The 16,246-nt window shown below is 45.2% G+C and overlaps 1 protein-coding gene across 9 annotated transcripts in view; it reads left to right on the top strand.

The window, feature by feature from the left end:
- Nucleotides 1-7,084: 7,084 nt before the first annotated feature.
- The window catches only part of GABPB2 (GA binding protein transcription factor subunit beta 2), a 31,380-nt gene continuing 22,218 nt past the window's right edge, over nt 7,085-16,246 (top strand). For 5 of the 9 annotated variants that reach the window (XM_043501815.1, XM_043501817.1, XM_043501816.1 and 2 more), the window contains exons 1-3: nt 7,085-7,243; nt 9,977-10,116; nt 11,340-11,507. In XM_043501815.1, coding sequence (XP_043357750.1) covers nt 10,009-10,116; nt 11,340-11,507 — 276 coding nt within the window. In that variant the 5' untranslated portion in view covers nt 7,085-7,243; nt 9,977-10,008. Of the gene's footprint in view, nt 7,244-8,573; nt 8,591-9,976; nt 10,117-11,339; nt 11,508-16,246 lie in introns of those variants that run through there. The other 4 variants (XM_038382686.2, XM_043501813.1, XM_043501814.1 and 1 more) reach the window with 4 other exon arrangements.

Below are 16,246 nucleotides of genomic sequence, written 5' to 3'. Positions count from 1 at the left end.
GTGAGGGCTGTGTGAGAATAAATCGAACGTCAGCAGCTTCGAAGCTTCCTTCCCGTCATATCTTGATTTAAGTAAGGCTCTTGACAGTCCAACATGACATTTGCATAAGCAAACTAGGGAAATATGGTCTAGATTAGATTACTAGAATGTGGGTGCACAACTGGTTGAAAAACCATATTCAAAAGAGTAGTTATCAATGGTTTGTCATCAAACAGGGAGGCAGTATTTAGTGGGGGGGTCTCGCAGAGGTCAGTCCGTGGTCCGGGTACTATTCAATATTTTCATTAATGACTTGGGTAATGGAATGGAGAATACGCTTATAAAATTTGCAGATGACACCAAGCTGGGAACAGTTGCAAGCATTTTGTAGGACAGAATTGGAGTTCAGAATGACCTTGACAAATTGGAGAATTGGTCTGAATTCAACAAGATGAAATTCAATAAAGACAAGTGCAAAGTACTTAATTTAGGAAGGAAAAAATCAAATACACAACTACAAAAATGGGGAACAACTGGCTAGGTGGGATTACTGGTGAAAAGACTCTAGCGATGATAGTGGAGCACAAACTGAATATAAAACAATAATGTGATGCAGTTGTGAAAAAGGCTAATATCACTCTGGGGTGTATGAAGACTGCCATATGTAAGACATAGAAGGTAACTGTCCCACACTACTTGGCACTGACGAGACCTCAGCAGTAGTGTGTCCTATTCTGGGTACCGCACTTTAGGAAAGAGCTGGACAAACTGCAGAGTCCATAGGACAGCAGCAAAAGCGACAAGGTTTTGAAAACCTGACCTGTGAGGAAAGATTAAAGAAACTGGGCATGTTCCGTCTTGAGAAAAGAAGACTGAGGGAGGATCGAGTAACAGTCTTCAAGTACATTAAGGGCTGTTATAAAGAGGATGCAATTGTGCTGCATGTCCACGAGAGGTAGGACAAGAAGTAATGCACTTCATCTGCACCAAGGGAGATTTAGGTTAGATATTAGGACTAACTCTAAGGGTAGTTAAGCTCTGGAAGAGCCTTCCAAGGGAGGCTGTGGAATCCCCACCATTGGAGGTTTTTAAGAACAGGTTGGACAACCCCCTGGCAGGGCTGATTTAGGTTTACATGGTCCTGCCTCGCATGGGCAGCTAGACTAGGTTCCTTCTAGCCCAACATTACTATGATTCTCTCTTCTCCCCTGCAGCAGGACACAGGTTACATGCCTGATCTCCCCACCCCTTCCTGCCTGCTACTCCCTGCAGCAGGTCTCCATGTGGCAATAAAGTCCTTTAGGATGGGGCTCTGACACCGCCCCTTGGGATATGTTTTCCCCAGATGTTACATCTACCCACCAGGCCGGCTCCCCTGAGACTCAGCCTGGACATGCCCTTCCTTGACACCTTCCCATTGTTCCAGGGACTCTCAGTTGGTCATGCTAATAATGCCTTTCTCTCCATGGCGCTCAGGGCCTGTCAGATCTTCGCAGGCTCCCACAGCATCCCTGTCTCAGTTGTCACGTGAGCATTCCCTCCAAATTTAGCTCTTTTAATCTTTCCTCCCTCCAGCCCACTGACCCTTCCCATTGCTCCCCCTGAATAAGCTCCAGATTGTCCATCTGCCTCCGGTCAGGCACAGGGCCAAAGATTGATGGGCAGACCCCAAGCGCGCACACTGGGCGTTGTAAACCAGGACAGATCTATTTACATGGGGATGGGATCTGCTGCACCTCAGGAGCCTGCAACAGCCAGGGGTTTGGCTGAAAGCACTGGGGCTCCAGGCTGGGAGGCAAGGCTGAATGGAAAGAATTCTGGATCAGCTAGTCTCTTGCCTGGAGTATTTATAAAGGAGAGGAGGTCAGTGGTAAAGGCATTAGACCAGTTTCACAGCCAGGGCTTCCCCCCGAAGGAGCTTTCGGGCTCTATTCAAACAGAACATCTGGGGATTGTCATTTGCCAGCCCCTGAGGCCTTTAGTTTTCTGCCTTGAAGGGAGAGAATCCAGAAACCAGGTTTGTGCAAAGCTGCTGAAAGCTCAGCTGTGCTCCAGGGTCATCCTGTGGGAGCAGGGGTTGTGAGAAGAGGAAGTGACCTTGGGAGTGCAGGAGAGGTTGGGGGTTGTCTCAGATTCACAGGGTCTGGGCTATGCCCCAGCCTTGAAGCAGTCTCCTGTGCCGAGCACAGAAAAAAGATAACCAACTCCAGCTACATGGTGCCTGGGGACTTATCTTCCTCACCGGCAATGAAACCAGGGTGGAAAAAATCAATCATGTTTTTTTATTTAAATTGGATTTTTTGATAGGTTTTTTCCTCAAAAAACATTTTATCTAAACAATTTTAATTAAGATACATTATAGCTCAAACATTATAGCTCATCATGGAACAGAGATTATAAATTCTAATTCTATAGTATGAGACAATATATTCATGTATGTTTAAGAAAAGTTTTGTAAATGAGTTCCAATAGTTCATGGATTAGGGACCCAATCTTATGGGGTTCCACAGGCTTCTGTACAGATTATTTAGGTTAATCTTTCTATCTACCCAATGGGACTCAGTGCTCAGTCTAGAAGATACCATCAGAGATGCTTAGTTTTGCAGTTCTCAAACTATGGATTTGTGTCTCCAGCGGTAACATGCTTAACAGCAAAAGTGTTTTTAAATAAATAAATAATATATAGAGGTAAGAAATAACAAATCTCAACTCTATTGTCCCTCTGCAAATTTGTGTACACAGAGTCAATCCCTAATTTCTCTCTAAAAGTGCAAAGTTTCAAAAAGTTCAATAAATAGAAGATTGTTGGGGGTGGAATAGATCTGGACAAGGAGAAAAATTCTGAAGATAAATGTGAGAAGCAAGGGACATATGCTTGTTTTGTTAAAATATTATATGTTTGCTGTTGAAGAAAAAAAATCCAGAACACTTAACGTCGTTGTTTTAGTTAAATAAAACAATTTAAATGTCTGTCTGGTGATGTTCTCCTCCTAATACAGCATGGCAAGAAAATCCTCCAAATATTAATCATTAACTTGTTGAATTGTCTTATGATTTTTGGACAGGTAAGCCGTTTGGGTTAAAGCTATGGGGGGAGCCTAATATTTACCTTGACCTGCTAACTCATGGGAAATTAAGAACATCCATACTGGGTCAGACCACTAGTCCATCTAGCTCAGTAACCTCTCTTCCAACAGTGGCCAGTGCCAGATGCTTCAGAGGGAATGAACAGAACAGGCAATCGTTGAGTGATCCATCCTGTCATCCACTCCCAGCTTCTGGCAATCAGTGGCTATGGACTCCCAGAACATGGAGTTGCATCCCTGTTCATCTTGGCTAATAGCCATTGATGGACCTATGCTCCATGAAGTTATCTAGTTCTTTTTTGAACGCAGTTATACTTTTGGCCTTCACAACATTCCCTGGCAAGAAGTTGCACAGGTTGACTGTGTGTTGTGTGAAGTACTTCCTTATGTTTCTTTTAAACCCACTGCCTATTAATTTCATTGAGCAAACCTCGGTTTTTGTGTTATGTGAAGGAGTAAATAAAACTTCTTTATTCACTTTCTCCACATCATTCACAATTTTATAGATCTCTACCACATCCCTCTTCACTGATCTCTTTTCCAAGCTGAAAAGTCCAAGTCTTTTTAATCTCTACTCGTGCAGAAGCTGTTCCATACTCTTAATGATTTTTGTTGCACTTCTCTATACCTTTTCCAATTTTAAAATATCTTTCTTGAGATGGGATGACCAGAACTCCATGTAATATTCAAGATATGGGTGTACCATGGATTTATAAAGTGGCATTGATATTTTCTGTCTTATTATCTATCCCTTCCCTAATGGTTCCCAACATTCTGTTGGGATTTCTGCCTGCCACTTCACATTGAGCAGATGTTTTCAAAAAGCTATCCACAATGACTCCAAGATCTCTTTCTTGAGTGGTAACAGTTTAGACCACATCGTTTTGTATGCATAGTTGGGATTACGTTTTCCAATGTGCATTACTTTGCATTTATCAATATGGAATTTCATCTGCTATTTTCTTGCCCAGTCGCACAGTTTTTCCCTTTGTAACTCTTTGTAGTCAGCTTTGGACTTAACTATTTTGACTCTTTTTCTAGCTCATTTATGAATATATTAAGCTGGTCCCAGTACAGATCCCTGGGTGACCTGCTATTTACCTCTCTTCACTATGTAAACTGACCATTTATTCCTACCCTTTATTTCCTATCTTTTAACCAGTTACTGATCCATGAGAGGACCTTCCCTCTTATCTCATGACTGCTTACTTTGCTTAAGAGCCTTTCGTGTAGGACCTTGTCAAAGGCTTTCTGAAAGTCCAAGTACACTATATCCACTGTATCACCTTTGATCACGTTTGTTGACCCCCCTCAAAGAATTCTCATAGATTGGTGAGGCATAATTTTTATTTTAAAAAGTCATCCTGACTCTTCCCTAACAAATCGTGTTCATCTATGTGTCTGATAATTCTATTCTTTACTATAGTTTCTACCAATTTTCCTGGCACTGAAGTTAGGTTTACCAGCCTGTAATTGCCAGGATTGCCTCTGGAGCCTTTTTTAAAAATTGGTGTCACATTAGCTGTCCTCCAGCTATCTGGTACAGAAGCTGATTTAAACGATAGGTACATACCACAGTTAGTAGTTCTGCAATTTCGTATTTGAGTTCCTTCCAAACTCTTGGGTGAATACCATCTGGTCCTGGTAACTCCTCACTGTTTATTAATTTGTTCCAAAAACCACCTCTACTGACACCTCAATTTGGGACAGTTCCTCAGATTTATCATCTAAAAAAGAATGGCTCGGGTGTGGGAATCTTCCTCACATCCTCTGCAGTGAAGACCAATGCAAAGAATTAATTTAGCTTCTCTACAATGGCCTTATCTTCCTTGAGTGCTCCTTTAGCACTTGGATCATCCAGGAGCCCTACTGTTTGTTTGGAGGACTTCCTGCTTCTGAGATACTTAAAAGTTTTTTTGCTGTTAGTTTTTGAGTCTTTGGCTAGTTGCTCTTTAAATTCTTTTTTTGGCCCGCACTTTTGCACTTGATTTGCCAAAGTTTAAGCTCCTTTCTATTTTCCTCAGTAGGATTTAACTTCCAATTTTTAAAGGATTTTTTTTTGCTTCAAACTGCCTATTTTTACTTTATTCTGCATTTTTTTTTTATTTTGGGTATACATTTAATTTGAAACTCTATTATGGTGTTTCTAAAACGTTTCCATGCAGTGTGCAGGCATTTCACTTTTGGGGCCGTACCTTTTAATTTTCATTTAACTATCTTCCTCATTTTTGTGGTGTTCCCCTTTCTGAAGTTAAATGCTACTGTGGTGGGCTTCTTTGGTGTTTTTCGCCCCATAAGAATATTAAATGTAATTATATTATGATCACTGTTACCAAGTGGTTCAGCGATACTCACCTTTTGGACCAGATCCTACGCTCCATTTAAGACTAAAACAAGAATTGCCTCTTCCCTTGTGGGTTCCAGAAATAGCTGCTCCAAGAAGCAGTCATTTATCTCTGCATTCATCTCTGCATCCCCTCCAATATGGACATAGTTGTGAAATCCCCCATTATTACTGAGTTAGTTCTATAGCCTCTCTAATCTCCTAAAGCATTTCACAATCACCATCACCATCCTAGTCAGGTCATCAGTGGAATATTCCTACTGCTATACTCTTATTATTCAAGCATCAAATTTCTATCCAGAGAGAATCTATGGTACAATTTGATTTATTTACGATTTTTACTCTGTGCTTTGGCTTCACTAGGACTTCGCCTCGAGTTCGCTAAATTGAGTAAACACTATTTTCCCTACTGAAGACGAGACCTTTCAGTTTTCTTACACTTGCCTTAGGATGGGCTCTGTTTTTCGCTCCAACCCATGCAAAGTGCCCTGGCTCCAAGCCTAGTACATGAGATCTCTCATAGCCCCACATCACTTCAGGGCCCATACCATAGTTCCTCCAGCTGGTCCCCTGAGCAGGTGTAATCATTGCTGTCCTCCAAGAACCTGTTTCCCTGGGCCGGGAACTGTCTTCTTCGGTATCTGTCTGCACGTAGCACAGTGGGTTCCTGATCTTTAATTGGAGTCTCTCGGCACCACTAAAATAGATGAGTAAGAGCAACAAGAAGAATCATTTTGGTCTTTTCTGGTTTCAGGCTGAAGGATTTTTCTGTGTGCCTCTACGTATGATTGTTCACCGTTGGGTTGTTTTTTTTTCCAGGGGGTTGGGAGTCAAATTCATTTGGGGAGCGGCGGCCCCGATTATTGTGGGGGGCAACGGTATGCACGCCCCTCACCCCCTTTTACAAGCCACCTGCTCACCCTGGGATGAGGAAGGGCTGAACCAGGTCAGGTTGTTTCTGAGCTTGTGGCTTCTATAGGGTGGGCACTAAGATGGGGGGCACCCCTGGTGTGGGGGTCCCCCCCCAAAACGGGGAGCACTTGTAAGGGACCCCCCTCCAGGTGTAGGCACCTCAGAACTGAGGGCAGCTGGTAAGGTACGTGGGGGACTAGGCTGAGGGCAACTCTGGGGGTGTGCAAGGGGGGCGAGGTGGGGACATATGGGGGGGGGCGCCCGAAACCCGTCGGCCCACGCGCACCAGCCGCCTCACTTTCATCCTTGGCGCCTAAAGCGTCCACCGGGCGCCCGGCCGGGACTACAGCGAAGGCGCCCGGCCGCTCACGCCTCCGCCTGCTCTTAACTCCGTCAAATCCCTCCGCCGGAAAAAAAAAAAATAATCCCGGCGGGCGGGGGGTGGGGTTGCCCCCTCCCCAAGCCAGTGAATCGATCATGATCGCTCGAGTTACCCCGCGCTGCAATTGCCGCCGCGCGGGGCGGACCCGTGAGGAGGAGGAGGAGGAGGAGGAGGGGGGGGGGGCTAATTTAAGGGCCCGGGAGCAGGGGGCCCGTGGCGGAGGGATACAGCCGTGAATCGAGAGGCTGATTTCCCCCCCGTTGTTACGGCCCCGTCCCCCTATAACGGTTTGTGCCCCCCCCCGGCCCCGTGTGACGAGAGCGTCTCCAGGCTTTGACCGGCCTCTTCCCCCACTCCGTGTATCCCTCCGCCGCGGGACGCGGGGGGGGTCCTTCCACTTCCGCGTCCGCCATTTTGTCTCCCTCCCTCCCAAGCAGAGGGGGGGCGGTTAAAAGCAGCTAACCCCAGCGACCCTGGCCCCCCCCCCCCGCCCGGGACGCCCACGCTGGCGCCGCCGGGGGCCGCCTCCGCCTCCCAAGGGTGAGTGTGTGCAGGGGGGGTCCCCTCCGTGGGGGAGGAGTGGGCTCACTTTACGGGGGGGGTCACTTTGGGGGAGGAGGCCCCTGGGGGGGGGTCGGTGTGGGAGAAGCGGGGGTACCCTGCCTGGAGGGGAGGCTGGGGGTTGAGGTCTTTGCTTCCCCCCCCCTTTCCCCCCGAGGTTGGGGCTAAGGGGGGGGGAGCCGCCGCTGGGGAGCTCCTCGCTGTGGGATGAGAAGGGGGGAATCCCCGTGGGGGGGGGGTCCCCACTTCTGTGGGGTTGGGGGGCTGGCAGGGAAGTTGCAGCGCCGTGGAGGTGGGGGCAGCTCCTCGTGGACCCAGGATCAATGGCAACGAATCAGCGGGGATGGAGTCGCCTCGTGTCCCCACAAGGAAGGTGGAAAAAGCCTTTTTTGGCTGAAGCTCTTCTCAAGACACCTGTTGCTGCTGGAGAGGAGGGACGTTTCAGGCCTCAGATCCCCCAGAGACCTCGAATGGGATGGCGGGCTCCTGATGGATGATTTCTGTTGTGACTCCAGAGTTAGGTTAAAGTGCGATGAGAGACCCTGCGGGCTTTTGGAGGTTTTAAAATAACTCCAAACCCCCAGCGTTAAGCCCCAGCCCTGCAAATACTTACACCCACGACTAACGTTTTGTGTACATTGAACTCAACCGAGCTGTTCAAGTTAAGTGTAAAAGTGTTTGCGGGATTGGGGCTTAGAAGACTGTTAAAGGAGCTTTAGAAATAAAGAAAAGGAGGACTTGCGGCACCTTAGAGACTCACATTTATTTGAGCATAAGCTTTCGTGAGCTGTAGTCGCAAAAAGAAAAGGAGGACTTGCGGCACCTTAGAGACTCACATTTATTTGAGCATAAGCTTTCGTGAGCTGTAGTCGCAAAAAGAAAAGGAGGACTTGCGGCACCTTAGAGACTCACATTTATTTGAGCATAAGCTTTCGTGAGCTGTAGTCGCAAAAAGAAAAGGAGGACTTGCGGCACCTTAGAGACTCACATTTATTTGAGCATAAGCTTTCGTGAGCTGTAGTCGCAAAAAGAAAAGGAGGACTTGTGGCACCTTAGAGACAAAAGCTTATGCTCAAATAAATTTGTTAGTCTCTAAGGTGCCACAAGTCCTCCTTTTCTTTTTGTGAATACAGACTAACACGGCTGCTACTCTGAAACCTTAGAAATAAAGGTTTCAGAGTAGCAGCCGTGTTAGTCTCTATTTGCAAAAAGAAAAGTAGTACTTGTGGCACCTTAGAGACTAACAAATAAATTTGTTAGTCTCTAAGTTGCCACAAGTACTACTTTTCTTTTTTAGAAATAAAGGCTGTCCTACCAAGAATCAAGGTAAGTAAAGCTAAGGCCATGCTGATCCTGCTAACACTTGCCTGTGTTTACACGCGTGCATAATCTCCTCAGAGTCAATGCTTATGTACAGAAAGGCCCTGATCCTGTAGCGAGCTCCGCACGTGGGTGCCTGTACTCATTGTAGGATTGGGCCAAAGTTAAACGTATGCGAGCGTTTGTGGGTATGGGGTCGTACCTGAAAGGTTCAGCAACGAATACAGAATGCTTTAGCATGGTGCAGAGCTTATTTAAAGTGGCCCTTTTAAGATGTCATGCAAGCTGTATGAACAACTAGAAATAGAGCAGGGATTTTTTTTCTTCTTTCAAGTTTGTTTCCCTGAACATCAGGTCTTTATGACAGAGCTAAAAATTGTCACACTCCTGCCTTTTATGTTTAATATTTTGCATATAATAATTGTCATTTAGGTTTAAAATACTGTCTTGTAAAATGGGACATTTTTTACATGGGGAAATTCTATATTGGTTATGTTACTTGAGGAGCATTAAGTTTTTTAAAAGATTATTTTACTGACTTTTACTTATTTGGGGTTATTTATGGTATATTTGGACACTTCTGTTGAATTGTTCAATAAAGTGGTATAACTTTTTTCATAAAGCTTTTATCTCAGTTAAAGACCTGATGGATTCACTGATGAACTATGCAGTTCAGTACTGGTATGCAGAGACATTCACTTGTAGCCATTTGAAGAGTCTCACACCTAAATTAATACTTAGGCTTCAGGTCAGTTCTTCATAGGAGTGAAATGCCACTGTATCTGTGTCAGACAAGAACTTCAGATCCCCCTGATTACCATATTTATTATACCTTTAAAGTATAGGTTGAAAAACAGAGGCAGCGTTGCTTAGTAGACTTAGCACAGGACTAAAACCCAGGAGTTCCTATTTCCAGCTCTAAAATGGACTAACTTTATGAACGTGGACAAGTCACTTTATTTTTCAGTGACTGCCAGCTGTAAAATGAGGACAATGATACCAGCCCCTTAGCTCGTGGGGTGGGGTGTTTGTGAAGATGAAGTAATTAATCTTTGTAAAATACTGTATATACTAAGTGTTGCTGTTGCTATGGTAGACTTCAACTCAGGTCCATATTGAGCCTCTGAAGTAAACGGATACATGTGAACCATTGGTCTGTATCCGCTGATGCAGTTGCAGGATCAGGGTTGCATTTTGCATTCCTATCATGTTGCAAGTATTGAACATTAAAAATATGTATAGTTTCATAAACACTTAACTCATCAAGTAATTTATTGGCCATATCTGGCATAGATTGATTTCCAGTGTGCATCTATGTCCTAGTCTAGCTGATGATATTTTAGTCACATTGCACATTTAAAGTGTTTTTTTTTTTCCTGTTTTGAAATGCAGCTTTCTGAAAATATTTGTTCCCATGTATAAAGATGTCGTTAGTGGACCTCGGAAAGAGGTTGCTAGAAGCAGCTCGCAAAGGGCAAGATGATGAAGTTAGAACATTAATGGCAAATGGTGCCCCTTTCACCACTGACTGGGTATGTTTTTAATAGAAAAGGCTACTTTTTCCATAAAGGTATTTACTCCAACTAAAATATAGAACAGATCCTTTGAGGGCAGCCTGAGGGGGGTAGGTGATAATCTTAGAGTCCTAATTAAGCTCCTGGGCACCCTCTCTCTGTAACTGTGTGATGACGACCAGACTGATTAACTGTGACGTTTCATTGCTGGGAAATGCAAGCAACAAGCATTCCTAGTCATACACTTTTGAAGTGTTTATGCAGATTTAGGCCCTGATCCTGAAAGCTGGTCAACGTTGGCTGATCCCTGTTATTCACAGGAGGCCTCCTGCAAGAACTTTACTATCATGGAGTAGCCCCATTGGAGTAAATGGGACTAGTCCTGAGTAGTAAAGCTAAGTATGGGTCTAAATAGTTACGGATGGGGCCAACGCATGGCATTCATGCTCCTGGTACGTTGCCAGTGTAGCCAGTTTGGGTGCTGCTGTTACAGAACGTTGAGCAATATTTTACCTGTTCTTGTGTGTGCAGGTGTTTGTTCACTCCTTTTAAGTCTTCTTTAAAGTGATCCTTAAGTGTCAATGTTTTTCAAACTATATTAACTTGCTAAGTACATTTAAATACTGAATTTAAAGCTTCGAAGAGGGAATTAGAGCACTAAGACACCTGTATTGATTGGCAACTAACGCCTTTTTTAATTTTTGTGTATATGTTTTAAATGTTCCATTTAAAGTAATTGTATATCTGATCTCATTTGACAGAACTATAGTTCAGTGATCAGTTTATTTGTTAACATAACATTTGCCTCAGAGCAAGTGGTCACAGTCTAATTTTGTTTGCTTTCTACACACAGACTATAATCCCAACCATTCATTTATATAATTTGTGCTTGTTGCAGGGTCAGTTGCTGATTGGTTTGCCCCCTTCTGGCAGAGCACACCACGGTTATCCCTCTGCATTGGGTTCCCTCTGCCAGCAGTTGCTCTCAAGGCCCCATTGTGATCTATCCATTACACTCAGCCCTCTACCACTTCCTGACATTCAGCTCTCTGGTCAGGTCGCTCTTGGTTTTTCCCCTTGCCCCTGTGCACTTGGGGGTTTGTACCTTCCCTACTGTGGGGGATGTGGTGGGAGTGTAATTGTAGTTCTTTAAAATTGTTGAATGCATTAATGGAGATAAATATGTGCTTCCACACCTACGTTGAACAGAACTTTTTTTAAAACATTTTTTTAATATACAGCTCGGGACATCACCTCTTCACCTTGCGGCCCAGTATGGCCATTATTCGACAGCGGAAGTGCTGCTTCGAGCAGGTGTTAGCAGAGATGCTCGAACCAAAGTGGACAGGACACCATTGCATATGGCTGCAGCTGATGGACATACACATATTGTAGAACTGCTGATTAGGGTAAGTGAGATGTTGTACATCAGTCTGCAGAATATAAATTACATTGTAATGTCCTGTCCCTTATGAGGCATTTCTCTCTATGTGAAGAAGTTATTGGTAGATTAATGCCAATTAAATATTTTTATTGGTAGGATGAAATACAAAACTTCTTCCCCCTCTTAAGTATCATTTAAAAAACTTTTCGAAGGAAACCTCAGAATTGTTCAATGAAATCACTGCTTAATTTAGGACTTATCTACACTAGCAGTTAACAGCGCTGCAACTTTCTCGCTCAGGGGTGTGAAAAAACTCCCACCCTGAGCGCGACAAATGGCAGTGCTGTAAAGCCATAGTGTAAACAGTGCTCCAGTGGTAGGAGCCGCGCCATTCATTGAGGTGGCTCTTTCCCAGCTCTGCGCTGCAGCCACACAAGGCACGTTAAAGCGCGGCCGCAGCAGAGCTTTAGCGTTGCCAGTGTATCATAGAATCATAGACTGTCAGGATTGGAAGGGACCTCAGGAGGTCATCTAGTCCAACTCCCTGCTCAAAGCAGGACCAATCCCCAACTAAATCATCCCAACCAGGGCTTTGTCAAGCCTGACCGTAAAAACCTCTAAGGAAGGAGATTCCACCACCTCCCTAGGTAACCCATTCCAGCGCTTCACCACAGTCCTAGTTAAAAAAAAGTTTTTTCCTAATATCCAACCTAAACCTCCCGCATTGCGACTTGAGACCATTACTCCTTGTTCTATCATCTGGTATCACTGAGAACAGTCTAGATCCATCCTCTTTGGAACCCCCTTTCAGGTAGTTGAAAGCAGCTATCAAATCCCCCCTCACTCTTCTCTTTTGCAGATTAAATGATCCCAGTTCATAGAATCATAGAATATCAGGGTTGGAAGAGTCCTCAGGAGGTCATTTAGTCCAACCCCCTGCTCAAAGCAGGACCAATCCCCAATTTTTGCCCCAGATCCCAAATGGCCCTCTCAAGGGTTGAACTCACAACCCTGGGTTTAGCAAGCCAATGCTCAAACCACTGAGTAATCCCTCCCCCCCTCAGTTCCCTCAGCCTCTCCTCATAAGTCATGTGCTCCAGCCCCCTAATCATTTTTGTTGCCCTCCACTGGACGTTTTCGAATTTTTTCACATCCTTCTTGTAGCGTGGGGCCCAAAACTGGACACAGTATTCCAGATGAGGCCTCACCAATGCCGAATAGAAGGGAATGATCACGTCCCTCAATCTATTGGCAATGCTCCTACTTATACAGCCCAAAATGCCATTAGCCTTCTTGGCAACGAGGGCACACTGTTGACTCATATCCAACTTCTCGTCCACTGTAACCCCTAGGTCCTTTTCTGCAGAACTGCTGCCTAGCCATTTGGTCCCTTGTCTGTAGCGGTGCATGGGATTCTTCCTTCCTAAGTGCAGGACTCTGCACTTGTCCTTGTTGAACCTCCTCAGATTTCTTTTGGCCCAATCCTCTAATTTGTCTAGATCCTTCTGTATCCTATCCCTACCCTCCAGTGTACCTACCTTTCCTCCCAGTTTAGTGTCATCTGCAAACTTGAGGATGGTGCAATCCACACCATCCTCCAGATCATTAATGAAGATATTGAACAAAACCGGCCCCAGGACTGACCCTTGGGGCACTCCACTTGATACCACTTGCCAACTAGACATGGAGCCATTGATCACTATCCATTGAGCCCGACGATCTAGCCAGCTTTCTATCCACCTTATAGTCCATTCATCCAGCCCATTCTTTAACTTGCTGGCAAGAATACTGTGGGAGACCATATCAAAAGCTTTGTTAAAATCAAGGAATAACACATCCACTGCTTTCCCCTCATCCACAGAGCCAGTTATCTCATCAAAGAAGGCAATTAGGTTAGTCAGGCATAACTTGCCCTTGGTGAATCCATGCTGACTGTTCCTGATCACTTTCCTCTCCTCAAAGTGCTTCAAAATTGATTCCTTGAGGACCTGCTCCATGATTTTTCCAGGGACTGAGGTGAGGCTGTCTGGCTTGTAGTTCCCTAGATCCTCCTCTTTCCCTTTTTTAAAGATGGGCACTACATTAGACTTTTTCCAGTCATCCGGGACCTTACCTGACCACCATGAGTTTTCAAAGTAATAGCCAATGGCTCTGCAATCACATCCACCAACTCCTTTAGCACCCTCAGATGCAGTGCATCCGGCCCCATGGACTTGTGCTCGTTCAGCTTTTCTAAATAGTCCACCAAATGCATCCGATGAAGTGAGCTGTAGCTCACGAAAGCTTATGCTCTAATAAATTTGTTAGTCTCTAAGGTGCCACCAGTACTCCTTTTCTTTTTGCGAATACAGACTAACATGGCTGCTACTCTGAAACCTAAATAGTCCCGAACCACTTCTTTCTCCCCAGAGGGCTGGTCACCTCCTCCCCATGCTGTGCTGCCCAGTGCAGTAGTCTGGGAGCTGACCTTGTTCATGAAGACAGAGGCAAAAAAAGCAATGAGTACGTTAGCTTTTTCCACATCCTCTGTCACTAGGTTGCCTCTCCCATTCAGTAAGGGGCCCACACTTTCCCTGACCACCTTCTTGTTGTTAACATACCTGTAGAAACCCTTCTTGTTACTCTTAACATCCCTTTCCAGCTGCAACTCCAAGTGTGATTTGGCCTTCCTGATTTCACTCCTGCATGCCTGAGCAATATTTTTATACTCCTCCCTTGTCAGTTGTCCAATCTTCCGCTTCTTGTAAGCCTCTCTTTTGTATTTAAGATCAGCAAGGATTTCACTGTTAAGCCAAGCTGATCGCCTGCCATATTTACTATTCTTTTTACACAGCGGGATGGTTTATTCCTGTGCCCTCCATAAGGATTCTTTAAAATACAGCCAGCTCTCCTGGACTCCTTTCCCACTCATGTTATTCTCCCAGGGGATCCTGTCCATCAGTTCCCTGAGGGAGTCAAAGTCTGCTCTCCTTTCTTCCTTGTGTGAGGATCCTGAACTTGACCATCTCGTGGTCACTGCCTCCCAGGTTCCCATCCATTTTTGCTTCCCCTACTAATTCTTCCCTGTTTGTGAGCAGCAGGTCAAGAAGAGCTCTACCCCTAGTTGGTTCCTCCAGCACTTGCACCAGGAAATTGTCCCCTACGCTTTCCAAAAACTTCCTGGATTGTCTGTGCACTGCTGTGTTGCTCTCCCAGCAGATATAAGGGTGATTGAAGTCCCCCATGAGAACCAGGGCCTGTGATTTAGTAAATTCTGTTAGTTGCCTGAAGAAAGCCTCCTCCACCTCATCCCCCTGGTCTGGTGGTCTATAGCAGATTCCCACCATGACATCACCCTTGTTGCTCACACTTCTAAACTTAATCCAGAGACTCTTGGGTTTTTCTGCAGTTTCACACCAGAGCTCTGAGCAGTCATACTGCTCTCTTACATACAATGCAACTCCCCCACCTTTTCTGTCTTGCCTGTCCTTCCTGAACAGTTTATATCCATCCATGACAGTACTCCAGTCATGTGAGTTATCCCACCAAGTCTCTGTTATTCCAATCGCATCATAATTCCTTGACTGTGCCAGGACTTCCAGTTCTCCCTGCTTGTTCCCCAGGCTTCTTGCATTTGTGTATAGGCACTTAAGATAACTTGCTGATCATCCTGATTTCTCAGTATGAGGCAGGAGTCCTCCCCTCTTGCGCTATCCTGCTCATGCTTCCTCCTGGTATCCCACTTCCCCACTTACCTCAGGGCTTTGGTCTCCTTGCCCAGGTGAACCTCGTTAAAAGCCCTCCTCACTAGGTTAGCCAGCCTGTTTGCGAAGATGCTCTTCCCTCTTTGTTAGGTGGAGCCAATCTCTGCCTAGCAATCCTTCTTCTTGGAATACCATCCCATCCCTGTGTAGACTAGCCCTTAGTGATAAATATAGGAGATTTAAAACAGGGGTTTGCAGACTTCTTTTGTTGACGCCCTGCCCCTCTTTGGAACTATTTCATGCTGTGACAACACCCACAGCCCCATATCATGCCACCCTTCCTTCTGTGGTGCTACTGATGGCGCTGCTTTCAAAGCTGGGCAGCCAGCCAGCAGCCAGCTCTCCAGCTGCCCAGCTCTGAAGGCAGCAGCACAGAAGGAAGGGTGGCAATACCATGAACCTCTGACAATAGCCTTGCAACCCCCTCTTGGGTCGGGACCCCCACTTTGAGAAATGCTGATTTAAAACAGTGTGATGCCTGTGCAGGAGAACAGGAAGCACATAGCTCAGGATGACGTTAAAGCAACACTGTTTACTTAAAGAATCCTATTGTCTGAATTGTTTTACCTGTTGTAAAAAATAATACCTAGGATGAGTATAATTGTAAGAGATTAGTACCAAAGCAAATCTCTAAATTCTTAAGTGGTATGTGCACACGTGTATGCACATATTTGACAGCACATTGGGTAGGATCCATGAAGGGACTTAGACATTGCAATGCTGAGCATGATGGTGGCACTTACAGGAACAACACTGTGATCCACAAAGCTGGGCTAGGCGTCTATATTCCATACAATGAATGAGGGGAGATAGATGTGTTAGAATGCAATCCACAAAAGCCAGCATGGTAGGCAGCTCCACCCTAAGGTACCAATGGGAGACGCTAATGAGGGGGGGGTGCTATGCTCTGCTCTTCTATCAGAGTTAGGTGCCTGACTTTGGGCTGCAGGGAGGCATCTGTCTATGAATGGGAACCTGTCACTTGGAGTTGTGCCTCAAGTACTTCTGAGCATGCCTGCTG

This window comes from Dermochelys coriacea, chromosome 24, assembly GCF_009764565.3.
Source record: "Dermochelys coriacea isolate rDerCor1 chromosome 24, rDerCor1.pri.v4, whole genome shotgun sequence".
NCBI classification, from domain to species: domain Eukaryota; kingdom Metazoa; phylum Chordata; order Testudines; family Dermochelyidae; genus Dermochelys; species Dermochelys coriacea.
This window is presented reverse-complemented; position numbering and strand designations above follow the sequence as displayed.